Source organism: Nyctibius grandis, chromosome 10 (assembly GCF_013368605.1).
Source record: "Nyctibius grandis isolate bNycGra1 chromosome 10, bNycGra1.pri, whole genome shotgun sequence".
NCBI classification, from domain to species: Eukaryota; Metazoa; Chordata; class Aves; order Nyctibiiformes; family Nyctibiidae; genus Nyctibius; species Nyctibius grandis.
Genome location: NC_090667.1, coordinates 34,417,912 through 34,433,523, shown reverse-complemented (window position 1 = coordinate 34,433,523; position 15,612 = coordinate 34,417,912). Strand labels below are relative to the sequence as shown.

Below are 15,612 nucleotides of genomic sequence, written 5' to 3'. Positions count from 1 at the left end.
GAGGTGGTGAGATGCTCTTCTGAACACTCCTGCCACTCTCTGGTCCCTGCTTCCTCCGCGCGGGGCCTGAGTCCCGGGAAAAGCAGTGAAATCTGCTGCTGAGCTGATGGCATCGATGTCAAACAGAACCACATTTTTTTCTCTTATAGAAATGGTTCAAAAATACTCTAAAATAATCCTCCCGACAGAAAAAAGTGTCTTTGGTGGTGGTGTTTTAACTGCTGAGTAACACGAGCACGAGAGAGGCTGTGCCGGCAGATGCGGTGGGCGCTTCGCCGGGAGCACCCGGCACCGGCAGCTCCGGGAGGTGAAACCTGCCCCTGCCGCGGCCCCGACACCCCCGGTGGGGTGGGCACCGGCACCGCCGTGAGCAGAGCCCCGGGCTCAGCTCGGTGCCGTCGGGCGGTGCCAGACGAGGAGCTGCCGCTGCGGGCGGCCGAGCGCCGGGGGCTCCCCTCCGGGGTCCCGCTGCCGTACCGCACCCGATCGCCCCTCGCCCGCCGCTCCGCACCCCCCGGGTGCTCTCTGCCCCTCCCGGCCCGGGGGGCTGCGGACACCGAGAGCTCTGCCCGGCGGCGTTGGGCTAACGGCGGTTCTGCAGCCCCCGTCGCCGCCGGCCCCCGCCCATCACCGTGGCACCGGCCGGCAGCCCCCGGCCTGCCGCTCCCTCTCGCGGCGGCCGCTCCCAGCGCAGCCGCCCGGTGGGCACGATCGGCACCGGGCCCCCGCCCCGCCGGGCAGGATCCGGCCCCCTCCCCACCCCGGCGGGGGCTGCCCCGGGAGGGGCCGGAGGTAGGAGCGGGGCCGGGGGTGGGAGCGGGGCCCGGCGCGCCCCAGGGGTGGGGAGGGCGCGGGGAGAAGATGCTGCAGCGGGGTTGGGGTGCGGGGTGCGGCAGCTCCGGGCGGCCCCGGAGGAGCGGCAGGGCTGGGACGGGCACAGCGCGTCTCCGCCGGCCCTTTCCCCCTCATCCTCCTCCTGCGCCTCGGTTTTGTGTGGGGGCAGGAGCCTGCGGAGACGTCGGGTGCCCTGGGAGGGGACAGGGTGGAGCCGCCGGAGAGCCCTCCAGCCCCGGGGACGGCGACGGGGACAGGGACGGCCGCGCTGCTCCTCGGAAGGCAGCGGCAGCGCAGGCGGGGAGGGGAGCGCCGGGAGGGGACACGGCTGCCTCGGACGGGGACGCGTTCGTGGAGGATCTGCCACCCCCCTCTCTGCCACCGGGCTCTATGTGGGACGGAGCTGGCCATGGAGAAGTTGTACTTTGCGGGGAGCGGCGTATGGACGATCAACAGCTCGCTGGGGAACGGCAGCCTCCGCCTGGAGAACCAGAGCTCGGGGAGGAACAGCACCACGGACCCGCTGAAGAGGAACGAGGACATGGCCAAGGTGGAGGTGACGGTCCTCTGCCTCATCCTGTTCCTTGCCCTGACCGGCAACCTCTGCGTGCTGCTGGCCATCCACACCACCCGGCAGAAGCACTCCCGCATGTACTTCTTCATGAAGCACTTGAGCATCGCTGACCTGGTCGTGGCCATCTTCCAGGTGCTGCCCCAGCTCATCTGGGACATCACCTTCAGGTTTTATGGGCCAGATTTCCTTTGCCGGCTGATCAAGTACTTGCAGGTGGTGGGGATGTTTGCTTCCACCTACATGCTCTTGCTGATGTCCCTGGACCGGTGCTTGGCCATCTGTCAGCCGCTGAGGTCTCTGCACAGGAGAGCGGACCGGGTCTCTGTCCTCCTCACCTGGCTGCTGTGCCTGCTGGTCAGCATCCCTCAGATCCACATATTTTCTCTGAGGGATGTGGGGAATGGGGTTTATGACTGTTGGGCAGATTTCATCCAGCCCTGGGGACCTAAAGCCTATGTCACCTGGATAACCCTCATGGTCTACATCATCCCCGTGCTGATGCTGAGCATCTGCTATGGCTTAATCAGCTTCAAAATCTGGCAGAACGTGAAGCTTAAGACGGCTCACGGGCCCAACGTGGGTCTGAGCTCCAGCTCCCGCAGCGGGATGGCGTTTGCCAGGGTCAGCAGCACCAGGCTCATCTCCAAAGCCAAGATCCGGACAGTCAAAATGACCTTCATCATCGTGTTAGCTTTCATAGTGTGCTGGACTCCCTTTTTCTTTGTGCAGATGTGGTCTGTGTGGGACACGAATGCTCCGCAGGAAGGTATGTCCTCTCCCCTCCCGTAGCCCTGGGTTTGCATGGACTGCTTAGCTCAGTGACCTGTTCTGAGCCGGGTCTCGGGCTGGGAGGGAGACAGGGAAAGTCCTGAGCACGGACAAACCACCCGCAGGCAGCAGAGGCTGTGCCTGAGCTCCCCCGGTGCAGGAGAGGGCTGGCTGGCTTGGCCCCCGCACATTCAGGGCCACCGCAGCTCAGGGGTTGGGCTGTGTGTGTGGTGGCTCGGGAGGTTTTCGCTCCCTCCTGTGGCTGCTCTGGGGTCCCTGGAGGTTTCACTGCCCACCCTGGGTGCTGGGGTGCCGAGGGCTGTGTGGGAGCTCGGCCCCGCACCGGCTGCCGGAGAAAACTGCGCAGCGTTAGTGCCCGACTTCTTTTCTTTTGCTGTATGGTTTTGTCCTCACCGACTTCCTCGCTTTCACCCTCTTTTCCCTCTCCTTTCCTGCTGTTTCCATCCACCCCGGGACTGTGCTGCTGTTATTTTATCTCTGACTGGAGCACGGTTCCTGCAGAAAGACACTGATTTATGAGCACAGGCTTTTCTGAAAGGACATGGTGTCACTGATTTGCCATTTTTTACACTTGGTGCTGGCTGCTCCTGTCATCACTTAGAGTAAAATATATTACCCTCCTTGGTCTCACACGCTTGTAGCTGTGCAAGTCTGTGCTCTCCCCCGGCAGAGGTGTCTGGTGCTCCCTCTGCACCTGCAAGGAGAACTGTCCGGGAAAGCTGAAAAGAAAAACTCTGCACGACCTTGTAAGGTGGGAGAAAGGGCAAAAAAGTGCATCCAGGGATGTCAACTCCGTGGCCAGACTGACCCAAGCTCAGCAGAAATGCTGAGTCTGGGGATGCCAAAGACCGATGAGGAGCTGCGACCCCCTCCCGGCTCCCCCGGCAGCCCAGCGGAGGGCACGGCTCCCTGACATCCCGCGCTCTTCTCCCTGCTCTAACCCTGTTCCAGCTGTACACTGTGGAAAACCTGCTGTGTCCTGCAGCCCGTGCACGTCTGTTCTCCCCTGAACCAAAGCTGGCAGCCTGGCTCCAGCTCTCACAACTTGCCTTTGTTGCTTCTCTCTGCTCCTTTTACTCCAGGTGCAGAAGTGAAGCACGGCTTTTTAAACCTCCCTGCGTGCTCCCGGCAGCCGTCGCTTGTTTTTTCCACCTGATTTAGGCTGGTCGGTACTTCTAGTCTTTAGATACGCCCTGGGATGAAGCAGCGTCTCTCCTTTTTGCTGTATTTATTTCAAGCCTGCGATCTCGAGGGCTTCCACCTGACTCATGGGCAAACAAACCTCTGCCGCTCCGCTGACTCTGCGGCGAGGCGCGGGGGGCTGGCCGGGCTGGTGGCAGGTCACACCCTGCCTGCTGCTCCAGGAGACTGTCCCATGCCCACCCTTTTCTGCTTTGCCCCTAGGTAGCGAGGGAAGCTCCAGCCGAGTTGTAGCAAACTCCCCTTCCCTTCGCGTCTCCTCAGGAGCTGCGGCTGCGGTGAAGGGTGGGAGTTTTGCCAGAGCATTTGCTGGGGGCTTTCATGGCACGGGGAGGAAAAGCCTCGGGTGGGTTATTGAGGATACTGAATGCCGGGAGACCCCAGCCCTTCCTCCCAGCCCACCCTCCTCCTCGCTGTGCAGCCCGGCAGCCGCGGGGCACCGTCGTGCACCGACGGGCTGCGCCCCGGGAGGTGACGAGCAGATCGCAAAGGCTGGGTGAGGGAGGGCCGCCTGGTTAAGAAAATGTTTAGTTTTCTGCACACAGGATGTCATGAAGCGCGTCCCCTGGCAAGGGGAGGTCTGGTTATCCCTGCCTGAATCCTGACGCACCCCGCAGTTTTCTGCCCGTGCGTCGCACCCCGGAGCGCGGCGAGACGCGGAGCTCGGGTGGTAGCGGGGGGATGCCCAGTGCTTGGGGAAAAGCCCTGCTGCTGCTCCCCCCGGCGTGCCACGGGCCGTGCTTTCACCTTTGCAGGGTGCAAAGTCTGCTGCGGTCTGGCGTGTGTCGGGGGTAGAAGATAAGGCTGTACAGAAAACAAACAAAGCAGCCCTCCTGTCCTGGTTAGTGAGGTGATGGTCAGAGCGGTCTCACCCTGCTGGTCCTGAGCAGCTTCAGGAGCTTTCTACACCGACCTTCCTCACTTCATAAACCAACTTAAACAAAACAAGGCAAGTGAGGTGCAGCAGCTGCACCCTGGCCCTGAGCAGTGCCAGAACGGGGCTGGGGTCCCACGCTGATGCCCGCCCGCTCCCCCAGCCACGCTGTCACCCTCCAATGGGGCATCCCTGGGCAGCCGTGATCCCCCCTTCGCTGGCCACACAAACCTACAGTCTGTCAGCGTGGGCTGGAGCTACAGGTTGTGATTCAGGTGTTGGCTTCAGCCCTGGGATCCTTCGCAGAACATCAGTTTAAGTGAGGTTTCTGCTCCGCACACGGATGGTTTACGTTGCACGTGGCGTTTTGAGCTCTGGGTCAACGTTGGCTTAAAGCGTCTGTGAAGATAATAGCGAGGCGGTGAGGCAGAGTAACTCCTATGTTGGAGCTGATGCCCTGGGACGTGGGCTGTGAGCGATAGCATCTGTCTGGGTGTGGGAACAGGTCTCATTTCGGTTCACTTCTGCAGCAGCGGTTGCAGCAGAGGTCCCACAGCCCATCCCGGGCACAGCCTCCCACCTCTGCCCATCCCTCCTGACCGCACGACCCCCAGCCCGGTGTGGGGGGATGCTCAGGGCTGGGGAGAGGGGACAGCGTGGGGAGCAGAGCCAGCTCTTCGCAGCCCCCCTCGGGGATCTCCATCAGTCCTGCCAAGGGGCGGGAGAGCTCTGTGAAATTCAATTTATCTCCCTCAGAGAGGGAAGAGCTGAGTCAGCCGTGGCTGGGAGTTTTTAAGTGGGTAGAAATGCTGTGATGTACTTCAGGTCTTGCGCCCAGGATGTGTAAGCCATTCCCCATGGATTCCTCTTAGCATATGCTTGAAATTAAAAGCGGTTGGACCAGACATCGCTAGAGCAGGAATTATGCATGAGTTGGTTAAAGGTGCATTTGGGAACTGGTAGTCATTATTCACACTTCTTTTCTCATTTAAAAACCGAGTGGCTTCTGCAGAGGCAGAAGGGGACTAGAAGCAGCCAAACCCGAGCAGGCATCCTCACTGCTGGCGCATCCCCCGGGCACGGGAGGGGATGAGGAGGTGGGCTGCAAACACGGGGAGCAGAACGTGGGCTCTGCCCCTGCTCCTCCTGGCTGCCACGGCGGGGGTGAGCCCCACCGTCCCCTCCCTCACCAGGCAGTCGGGTACTTCGTGCTCTGGGTGTGCAGCCACCGGGGACTCGGCGTCCTGGCACCCTGCCGCCGCTGCCTCCCGTCCCCAGGAGCCATTGCCAGGCTCCTGGGCTTCATCCCTGGGACGGGAACGGCCGTCGCTTCCCCTGGCAGAGCGTCCTACATGGAAGTTAATCCAGGGGGAGAAAAATGCCACCGATCCCCGGGGCTGGGAGAGCACCGGGTGACGCAGAACGGATGGGGCTGGGCTGGTGAGCACTGTCACCCTGCGTGTTGGTGGTGGGGACAGCCCAGGAGCTGGGGACGCCCCACAGCCTGCATGGGTGAGAGCTGCTAGTCAGCCCCAAATTGGGCGCTGGGGGGGGAAAGGAGCCACTTGACTCTTGTTGTTCCCTGTCCTGGCACAGGAGGAGGTGTCGCGATGTGATAGGTTGGAGTTAGATGTGCTACAATTTAGATTGGAGATCAGGAACAATGTCTTCACCAAAAGGGTTGTCAAGCGCTGGCACAGGCTGCCCAGGGCAGTGGTGGGGTCACCATCCCTGGGGGGATTTAAAAGCTGTGTAGATGTGGTGCTGAGGGACATGCGTGGGCTTGGCAGTGCTGGGTTAATGGTTGGTCTTGATGATCTTAAAGGTCCTTCCCAACCAAAATGGTTCTATGATCTATGACTCTATGATGCTGGCAGAGCTTGGGGCTCTCGGCAGAGCCCACCGTGGCTGTGCCCGGCACCCACCTCCCCGCGTCGGTGGTTCTCGCCGTGCCCTGACGCTGCCGTGCTTTCTGCCTTGCAGCCTCCCCCTTCATCATCGCCATGCTCCTGGCCAGCCTCAACAGCTGCTGCAACCCCTGGATCTACATGCTGTACACGGGGCACCTCTTCCACGACCTGATGCGGCGCTTCCTCTGCTGCTCCACGCGCTACCTGAAGGCCCGGCCGGCGTGCGACCTGAGCGTCGGCAAGAAGAGCAACTCCTCCTCCTTCGTGCTCAGCTGCAAGAGCACGAGCCAGAGGAGCTTCGTGCAGCCATCCATGACGTGAGGACATCACCGGCCAGGACCTTGTGCCACCGCCGTGATGCTTCCAGCGCTCCCCTGTGTCCTGGGGTTCGGACGAGCGGGGGGTTCTGTATAAATAGGTGTATATATGTCTGTGCACGTGTAGCATGTACAGCAGGTGGGATGGGGGGAGGACTGCTGCGGTCCTGCCTGGGGCTGGACACCAGGAACCCGCTCCTGAGCCCCCAGACCGCTGACATCGGTGGCTCGGCGTGAGCAGGGGCAGCGGGAGCCGGGAGGACGTGGCTGCAGGGCGAGGGCTCTGTGCAATAACACGATTGCTGAGTGTGCCCAAAGCTGCTCCAAGGGCAGGCGTGGGGGGTCACAGCCTGGGCTCCGTGGGGTTTGATGGAGAAACCTGCCGGGCCCCCCGAGGCTGAGCTTTCGCTTTGGGTTCCCCACAGATCGCATTTAGTCTTTTACACCAATGCAATTTTCTTGCTCTGTAATGCACAAGGTCATGCTCATGGCATGGGGTTTTTTATTGTTAAGAAATACCTGTAAATAAAGTTTTCTGACTGTGTCTTGGTGGAAAGCGGGAGGGGGAGTGCAGAGGGAGCACTAGCCTGGGAAGGGTCGAAGGGAAACGGAGGCGGTGATGGCTGAGCAGGGTGTGCTCCACGTGCGGGAACCCACAGACCACCGCAGGGGGAGATCAGAATTTTGGAGGTTTTTTTGGGTTCAGGCTGTGACCTACTAGAACAAAAAGCCATTAAAAAGAATATAATCCCAGTATTGTTTTAAATTCTTTTTATTCCCACAAAAAGCTTTAAAAAAATGCTCATGATAAAATCATAGAATCATAGAATGTCAGGGGTTGGAAGGGACCTCTGGAGATCATCAAGTCCAACCCCCTGCCAGAGCAGGACCAATGTTTGGAGACTTTTTTACCCCCTACAAATACCTAAATGTCTTTGTTTTTGTAACTCCACCCACCCCAAGGCCTGGTGTTGCTGCAGCACGGGTGCTGTATTGCTATGGAATAACGAAGGACCGCAATCCCCAGCCTCTGGAAGAGCACCAGCAGAAAACCTGGCTCGCTCTTGTCCTTGGCACGGCACTACAAGAAACTTTGGCTCTGAGTCTCTGTTGGAAGCCAAGGGAAAAAGCACATGAATACAATTGAGAGTAACCTCTGCACAGCGAGACCTCCTGGGCCCTGATTCAGCAAAGCACTTCAGGGCAGAGCCAGGGAAGCCTTCAAGTGCCTCGGGGTTAATGGGTGGCTCCGCGGGAGATGGGCTGAGCACAGCGGTGGGAGCACGGGGAAGGAAGCAGCTCTGAACTGGGCATAGTAAATATTCCCAAATATAATTTGAGAAACGAGCCGAAGCTTTGTGCAAAGCCAGGCTTGTCACTTCTCAGGTGATGCTATCACAAGCTGTTTGCTCCTGAGGTGCTGCCCCTCCGCAGCCCCGTGACCGTGCCCGGCGCTCAGCAGTGGCTGTCCCGCTGCCACGCGGGGTTTTGGTTGCCGGTGGCCCAGGCCCAGCACATACTCCCAGGAGGCAGCTGCATTTCATGGACTAATCGATCTGGATTTCAAAGCTTTGCTGAAATGCAAACACACAGGGGAAAAAAAGCTTGTTTTCACTATTCTATCCACAAAAATGTGTGCAGCGTGATTTAATACAGAAGCTTCCACAACAACAATTTGCAGCAAACAATAATTCATATGCAAGTATTTCTCTTAGCGTCATGCTATACTGAAGGGATGGAGAAGCAGGCAGGGTTTGGTCTGTTGTCCAGCAGCATCTCTGCACCCTCGCTTCTCGCTCTGGTGGTGGCCCGGGGCTGTGGTCCAGGGGATGCTGCGGCCCCTCCGCAGGAGCAGGGCACGGTGCCAGGGGCACTGGAGAGCAGAGGGCTCTCCCGGGGCTGCTCGCCCAGCCTCGATGGGCTTCTCCTCTCCTAAAGCTGCTGGCCCTGGGATGGAGGCAGGAGCAGCCCGGCGTGCCTCCGTCTGCGGGAGCATCCCTGCAGCCAGCTCTGCCGCGGGGCCCCGGTCCCTGGGCGCGGGTGTCCGTGTGCCCGCGGGCAGGGCACGCTGCGGGGCCGGGGACCTGCGCAGAGGGGGCTGGTGGGGGGGCTGAGGGAGCTAGGGCTCCTTCCGGAGAGCAACCCTGACGTTGCTGCAGATCTTGGAGAGCGCCTCGAAGAGCGGGTCGCAGAAGGTGTGGATGCAGAGGGAGTAGATGCGGCTGACGCACTGGATCTCTATCAGGTAGCTCTTGATGCAGGGCACCACGGCCCAGATGTGGCAGAAGGAGATGAGGGCGAAGAGGAACCCCCAGATGACTGCCAGGGGGATGCCCAGGAGGGCAGAGAGCAGCCGGTAGCACCAGTACTTGCTGACGGTGAAGGTGGTGTAGCTGCTTTTCCAGACGCCGTCGAAGCTGTATGTTCCCACAGGCTCAGCTATCACATCCTCAAAGTCCACCTGGGAGGAGAGAAGGAGGAGGTGAGGGGGCTTTGGGGGGTCAGCAAGGGCTCTGGTGCAAGGACGAGGATCCACTGCAGCGTCAGAGGGGAGCCCGAAAGGAGGGGGCTGGGAGAGGCAGGGCTCTGCTGGGGGGGGCACGTGGGCTTGGCTGTGCCCTTACAGGGATGGGGCTGTTATGTGCAGGCGTTGGGAGTGTCTCTGAATGACAAATACTCTTAAAGCCTCTGCACTACACACGGAGAGCTCACCACGGTGTAACTCATTCCTAGGGAACATGTGAGCCAAGCTCGTTGTCTTGAGAAACAGCATGGCCCTGCCTTGAGAAGCTAATGCGTCTGTTTGTGCATTTATGTTAAATTGCAATATCCATTCTGGCTTTGGAAGCGCTGTGGTCATACAATCGTTCTGCACCATCTTTAATTTCCTGGCCAGGAGGCACCGGGAGAAACATGACGTGGGTCAGGAGCCAGCAGCCGGGTGATCTGGTCCTGGAGCTCCCGGGAACACCCTGCTGCCCAGGTGGGCTGGGGGGCGGCAGGGCATGGCACAGCTGCCTGAGATGAGCTAATTAGCAGGTTAATTGATGAAGGGTGGAGCAGGCTATAAGAGGGGTCTCTGCCTTGCTGCTCCTTTTGCCAGCAGTGCCCTAGGAGTAGGGCTGGAGGAGCGGTGGAGGCAGCGAGGCTGGACCCTGAGCTGAGCCTGGGTACGTCCAGGGACCAGCGCACGCAGGTACTGCTCTGTCACTGTGTCCCTTTGCCTGGGAGGGGGCTTGGGAAGCCACTGCCATAGCTGTAACAGGGTCTCACGTTCTGTTGGCTGTACCTTAGTGCCCAGGGTGGGTTTATCTGTGGAACCCTCCACGCTGCAGACCGCTCTGCTCCCCGCCGGGTCCCTCGCTGCCGGCCGTGCTTTTGGGTACTGCTTGCTTTAGTGCCCAGGGTGTTTCGAGTGTGTGGCTGGAGAGTGGGGAGGGTTTGGCTCTCCCCTCGGGACATGGGGCAGGAGTGTGGGGAGCGGCAGCGGGGTGCGATGTGCTCTGTCCTCCCCAGCCTTATCGGCCGTGCTATTTTTACGGAGGGAGGAACGCTGGGCAGCTCGAGCAAACGCTTCGAAGCTTCCAAAGCTGGTGAAGCAGCAGCGTGGCCGTGTAAGGGGGTGAGCTTGAGAATCCTCTCGTGGGGTTTTGGGGATCCCTGAGCAGGAAAAGGCAGGGGTGGGGAATGGGGGTGGCCGGGAAGGTGCTGGCATTGCCCCGCAGCAGTAGCTGGTGATATCTGCAAGCTGGGGAGCAGGACAGGGTGCCCCAGAGGGCTGCCCGGCGCTGGGGTGAGCCGGGCTGGAGGCTGGCCTGGTCCTCACCGCCCTGGCATGGTGTGGCACGGGTGTGGGACGCACTGGAGATGCCGAGGGGCCAGGCAGCTGTCACAGGCGCCTCGCTGTGTGGAGGGTGCCCGGCTGTCGCTGTCACAGCTCGGTGTGACCGTGCCCACGGCTTTAGCGTCACGGTGGTTTAATGCACAAACGCCAGCTCGCATTTCACCGGTACGATCGAGGTCCTGGCCCGTTCCAAAGCCTTTGTGAGCAGGCTTTGTCCCTTCTGGCATGTCATCTCTCAGTGCAGTTTTAACAAAACTCTTCCATCTCCTCCTGCTCTCCTTTGGGCCAAAATTATCTTTGGCATAATGCTAACAAAGCTCAGAGCAACCAGCACTGGGGACACGCTTCCCTGTGCAGCTGGGCTGAGAGCTCCTTCTGATCTCCATCAGCCAGCTGCACGTGGGAGAAACCCCCTCCTTCCCCAGGGGACAACAGGCACCTAAAGGCTCTGGTGCTCCTTGTCAGGTCTTGAAGACCAGCAGCCTTTTTCCAAGGTTCCCTTTAAATCAGTGACAGGGCTGACCCCGGTTTATTTTTGGCTCCCCGCTTGCTGGTACCAAGGAGGGCGTCTCCATAAATTTTCAAGCTGCAGCCTGTGAAGTAGGAGAGCGCACTCGAGGAGTGGGAAATGCTGTGTTAGTTGGAGCTGTGCACGGCACACGGCCACCTGGCCAGCGTCAGGGTGTGCAGCAGGTCACCTCCCCGCAGCCCCAGCTGATGCCACCTCCTGAGGCACGCATACAGGGACTTACAGCCCTGGCTGGGTCAGGCCCAACACAGAATGACAGCCCCACTGCTCTGGGCGCACCGAGGAGGCGGCGATGCCCCTGGAACACCCCCCCGAGGCAGCCCTACCTTCACAACGTCCTCATTGATCCGCTTCGGGTCCCTGTTCACCAGGTCGATCTCCTTGGTGTGCTGGTCCTTGATGAAGATCCTCTCCTCCAGCTGGGTCTGCTCCTCTGCCATGGCCGCTCTGCTCCGGTCACGGAGCCGGGGACGGGGCTCTGCTGGGAGGACCCGGGGCGGGCAGGGTGTGGAGGCCCCGGCCCCCCCTCGCCGCAGCTGCCCTGCGCCCCTGGCGCTGCTCCAGGCTAAAATTAATGTCGTGCCTCCCGCGCCTGCCCTACCTTAAAGGTCCCTTAAAGGGGCTTTGCTGGGGACAGCCCCCACGGTGTCACCTCTGGGGGGGCGTGTGGGTGGCTGGGGCAGAGGTGGCACGGGGGTGGGCATGCAGCCCCCCAGCCCAGCTGCGCAGGATTTTCTCCTCGTGTGGGGAGGCAGAATGGGAGAAACGATGCCCAAATTAGCACAGAAGTCCCCAAAAGCCTGAGGGAAGTGTCTGTTTATGAAGAAATTTGTTGTTTACGAATCTGTAAATGAAAGGGCTCAGGGGAGACGGGAATAGTGTCTATAAATATCACCCAGAGAAGCCACATTGTCCTGGGACGGCCAGCGAGCCTCAGGGTCCCTCCGGGAGCCCAGAAGAAGGCTCGTGGTGTCAGCTTGGATCATTTGGTTCCAGATTTTTCATACAGAGAAACTCGAGGAAATCCAACAGACCAACCCACACGTCTGATGGTCGGGACAGCTCCTCCACGAGCACTGGGCACAGTGACATTTAGCATATTAAAGAAGATTTATTGAGCTCGTGCTGTATCTTGATAATATTCATCAATCTCTTCAGTGTTCTCTTGGGTTTTGTGAACTGAAGATTTTTCCAAAACTAATCGTTTTGAGAAAAACCAAAAACCAACAAAAGAAACCAACTCCATACCCAAAGCTTCTGTTGAGTCAGTTTATAGACGCTCCCATCTGAAGTGGCATTGAGATAACCCACCTCTGCTCTCCCAGCAGGTGCCCTTTGGGACAGGACACCTCTGCCAGGAGAGGAGCAGGGGGGGATGCTCCTCCTCTCGGGTGTATTCAATTTTCCCAAGAGCCTGTGATGGTGAGGGCTTGGCCGAGCATCACTGCAGGTCATAGGCTGCAGTGATGCTCCACCAAATCCTGCTGCTGCCCACGGTGCTTTTTAGTATTTTTCCTGTAGTCAGGGCGGTACCTCGGCCTGGAAACAGTTTTTTTTTGCGATTTCTGCTCTAGTGAAAGCAGATGTGGTGATGCCCTGGGGTGCGACACATCCATGGCTAAAAGTGATGACTGCAGCTTGTCACAGACCTCCCTGACTCCTGTAGGGAGAGAAAGGGCAGAACTGGGGTGGGAAAGTAACCCGTGGTGCCAGCCCTGGCCCAAACCCAGCACGGGCTGGTGTTGCAAGTAAAAAATCCTCCATGCTCCAAAGCGTTGGGCACCAGCTTTAAGGCCAGCCCTGCTCTGTCACGGCCGAATTCCCCCCTGACAAAGTTTTGTAGCACTGCTGCTGCGCTGGCTGGGTGCTTCTAGACCATGAAGGGTGCTTCTGCAAAGTGAGCCGGGATTTCTAACAGCGTGAGTCACTCGCTGTCTTTAGGCTGGGGCTGGTCCCTGCTCTCCGCACCCCGGCACGCGGCTTTGGTGTCCCGGGCGTGGGAGTAGGAAAATGTGGACCCACGTCGTGGTTAACGTGCAGCCAGTGAGTGTCTCAAGTAGCAATGAGAGAGGGGAGGAGGATTCTGTTGCACTGTAGGTGCTATAAATAAATCTGTTTCCGAGTACTTTAAGACTGTGAATGGGACCCCATGTAGAAGCTCTGGTGTGCAGTGGCTGCAGCGGGCTGACAGTGATGTTGGTTTGTTAGTGACTAATGACAGCCAGAAGTTTAATTGCCAAGTACAGCTGATAAAATGGTAGCAGTTTTAGCAAATATTAATGCTCCCCTGGGGATGGATATAGACGATATGCATTGAGAGGACACAGCCTTAAGCTTGGCCAGGGGAGGGTCAGGTTGGACATCAGGAAGCATTTCTTCTCAGCAAGGGTCATTAGCCATTGGAAGGGGCTGCCCAGGGAGGTGGTGGAATCACCATCTCTGGAGGGGTTTAAGAAAAGCCTGGACATGGCACTTAGTGCCCTGGTCTAGTTGCCATGGTGGTGTGAGGGCAATGGTTGGACTCGATGATCCCAGAGGTCTCTTCCAACCTGATTGATTCTGTGAGAGACTCTGCTGGCCATGGCTTGTCTTGTGGGGACCATCTCCCAGCCTGGCCACGCAGGAGCCTCAGAGCCTTTCCCATCTTTGCTAGGGCCAACTTGCGCTTCAGCTGCACAGCAATAAAGTTGTTGTGTCTTCCATATAAAGTCCAGCTTTCACATAGCACATGCATTCCTCCTGCCACATCAGGGGCTTCTTCTTGTGGAGCCCAGGCTCTGGGCAGGTCCTGAGCTCCAGCTGGTCCTCTCGTGCCCCGAGCGCAGCCGTCCTCAGCCAGTCCTTCCCCGTGCGTCTGTCCATCTCTGAGCATGGAGGAAGGGGATTCAGGCTCCTGCAAAAGACTGGGCAGATCGCGTGCTCCTGCAGGCATGGAGCACACTCGGGTGTTTTAAACCCAGCTCCCCACCCCAGTGCAGGGATCTGGGGTGAGCTCGTTGCCAGAGGATGGCTCCTACCCTGCGAATACAACATTGCTGGTGGCCACTGCACCAAGAAGCCCCTTTTGCCGCCACGCTTGCTTTCCCCTTCTATGAGCAGCTCCTCTCGGAGCTTTGTGCTGCAGCACTGGCAGAGGAGGAGGTGTCGGGCTGGAGCTTACAGAGATGCAGGGCTTGGGCACGTGGGGTGGTCCTCCTCACCCTGAAGCCTTCCCGAGCTGTCAGGTGTTGCTTAGGACACGGAGGAGACTCCACTGCTTCTGTTTAGTGCAGAGTGTTTTTCCTTTGCTCCCCATAAGTTAAGTCTTTGAAGGCTTTTTTTCTGCTTGAAAATAATCTGCTGCTTGGTCCCAGCAAGTAAAATATATTTCTCTCGAGCAGGGAAGAATAAAGCAGAAATAAAGCTTGCAGAAACCAAAGCTCCTATGAAAATAAATAGACCAGAACTGCAGTGAAGGAATAGCAAAGAGGGAGAAGAAATTGAGAGCTTTTGCTATCGGGTCCTCTGAGAGGATGTGGTATGCTGGGGGAGAGGAGAGCTGGTAAATGAAGTCTTAGGTTAAAGCAGGAGGAATGACTTGGTGCATAAACCCTGGCTTTTAATCCTGCAGCCCAGTTTAGCGTGTCTAACAAGGAAAGCAAGCGAATATTTCAAGGAGTGGAAGGTGCTGCCGGATGGGAGCGAGGGTGAGGGATCAGCTCTGCCTGCAGTGCTTGGAGCAGAGAGTTCCTGTCATCTTTTTTTTAAAAAAAGCAAAACAAAACCACCTTCGTGCCTCCTTCCCATGAGCATCTTTTAGCTCTCGTGACTGTCTGTTGCAGGTTAAAGCTCGGTTTTAACCACCCATTCCCTATGTTACTTCTCCCTGACAATGGGAGCCTGCGAGTGGCAGCGTTGTGCGATGCTGTCCTCGGTCTCTGGCGCCTGGCCACCGCGATGCTGCAGGCGGAGGCTGGAGGCCGGGTCTCCTCTGGTGGCAGGAGCAGGCGGGTGCAGGCTTGGCAGCGCTGGCCATGAGTTCCTCTTGTTTTGGGTACAAATCCACAAATGTGGCCAACGGGTCTGCAAACACCTGATCCTCTCCTTTGCTGGCTTGAAAGAGCACCAGGATGAGCCGTGTGCCATGTGAGGTGTGTGCAGCACCTCGAGTTTCACCTACAGAAATCATTATTGAAGTAAACAAGTTGGATTGAAATGCAGAGGAGAAGCAAATAAGGAAACTTAGTGCTGCTTGAGGGAACTGTGTGTGCTTCCAAGGGAATGGGACAGGTCTTCCCCACCCGCCCCGGGTGTCCTCTCGCTGCTCCTGGCCCCTCTCTCCCAAGGACCACAAGCCAGAACTCTCCTTAATCACAAACGGCACCTTTTCCTGCCTGGATCTCCTCTCTGTCAGTGTGTCAGAGGAACCCAGTCTTGCTGGAGCTATTCGTGTCTGAGCCCTTGGATGAAAAGCCTGGTCCTAGGAGCCCAGTGCCCTCCCTGTGAGTGGCACAGGCTGGTCCTCACCTTTCAGCCCTCTGGAGTTAACGAGTACAGCAGGTACAGAGGGTGGGCAATTAATGGCATTATTGTTTCAGAGGCAGCTGAAATAGGTGGCTGGCAAATAAATGTTTGAGTAGAAGCTCTGTCATGTTTAATATCAATTAAAATTAAATGCCACTGAGGAAGCACAGAAACACATCCATTTATCATTCAGGTCGTCTTAGTTTGTTTCAATTCAAAGTGTTTTGCCCTTTAAAAG

General features: G+C 58.3%; 2 protein-coding genes across 2 annotated transcripts; one reads left to right on the top strand and one right to left on the bottom strand.

Annotated features, from left to right (window-relative positions):
* The first annotated feature begins 1,243 nt into the window (after positions 1 to 1,243).
* OXTR (oxytocin receptor) lies at positions 1,244 to 6,502 on the top strand. Its single transcript, XM_068408727.1, has 2 exons — positions 1,244 to 2,174; positions 6,255 to 6,502. The coding sequence occupies exons 1-2, from the start codon at positions 1,244 to 1,246 to the stop codon at positions 6,500 to 6,502; spliced, it is 1,179 nt and encodes a 392-aa protein (XP_068264828.1).
* Positions 6,503 to 7,254: 752 nt separating this feature from the next.
* CAV3 (caveolin 3) lies at positions 7,255 to 11,412 on the bottom strand. Its single transcript, XM_068408728.1, has 2 exons — positions 11,198 to 11,412; positions 7,255 to 8,959 (listed from the first exon to the last, which is right to left on the bottom strand). The coding sequence occupies exons 1-2, from the start codon at positions 11,309 to 11,311 to the stop codon at positions 8,618 to 8,620; spliced, it is 456 nt and encodes a 151-aa protein (XP_068264829.1). The 5' UTR covers positions 11,312 to 11,412; the 3' UTR covers positions 7,255 to 8,617.
* Positions 11,413 to 15,612: the final 4,200 nt, after the last annotated feature.

Excerpts from the sequence above, each read along its gene's own strand:
- OXTR (XM_068408727.1), top strand. The coding sequence starts at position 1,244 with ATGGAGAAGTTGTACTTTGCGGGGAGCGGCGTATGGACGATCAACAGC. Across the intron at positions 2,175-6,254 it reads CACGAATGCTCCGCAGGAAG|CCTCCCCCTTCATCATCGCC; the intron begins GTATGTCCTCTC and ends TCTGCCTTGCAG.
- CAV3 (XM_068408728.1), bottom strand. The coding sequence starts at position 11,311 with ATGGCAGAGGAGCAGACCCAGCTGGAGGAGAGGATCTTCATCAAGGAC. Across the intron at positions 8,960-11,197 it reads TCAATGAGGACGTTGTGAAG|GTGGACTTTGAGGATGTGAT; the intron begins GTAGGGCTGCCT and ends CTCTCCTCCCAG.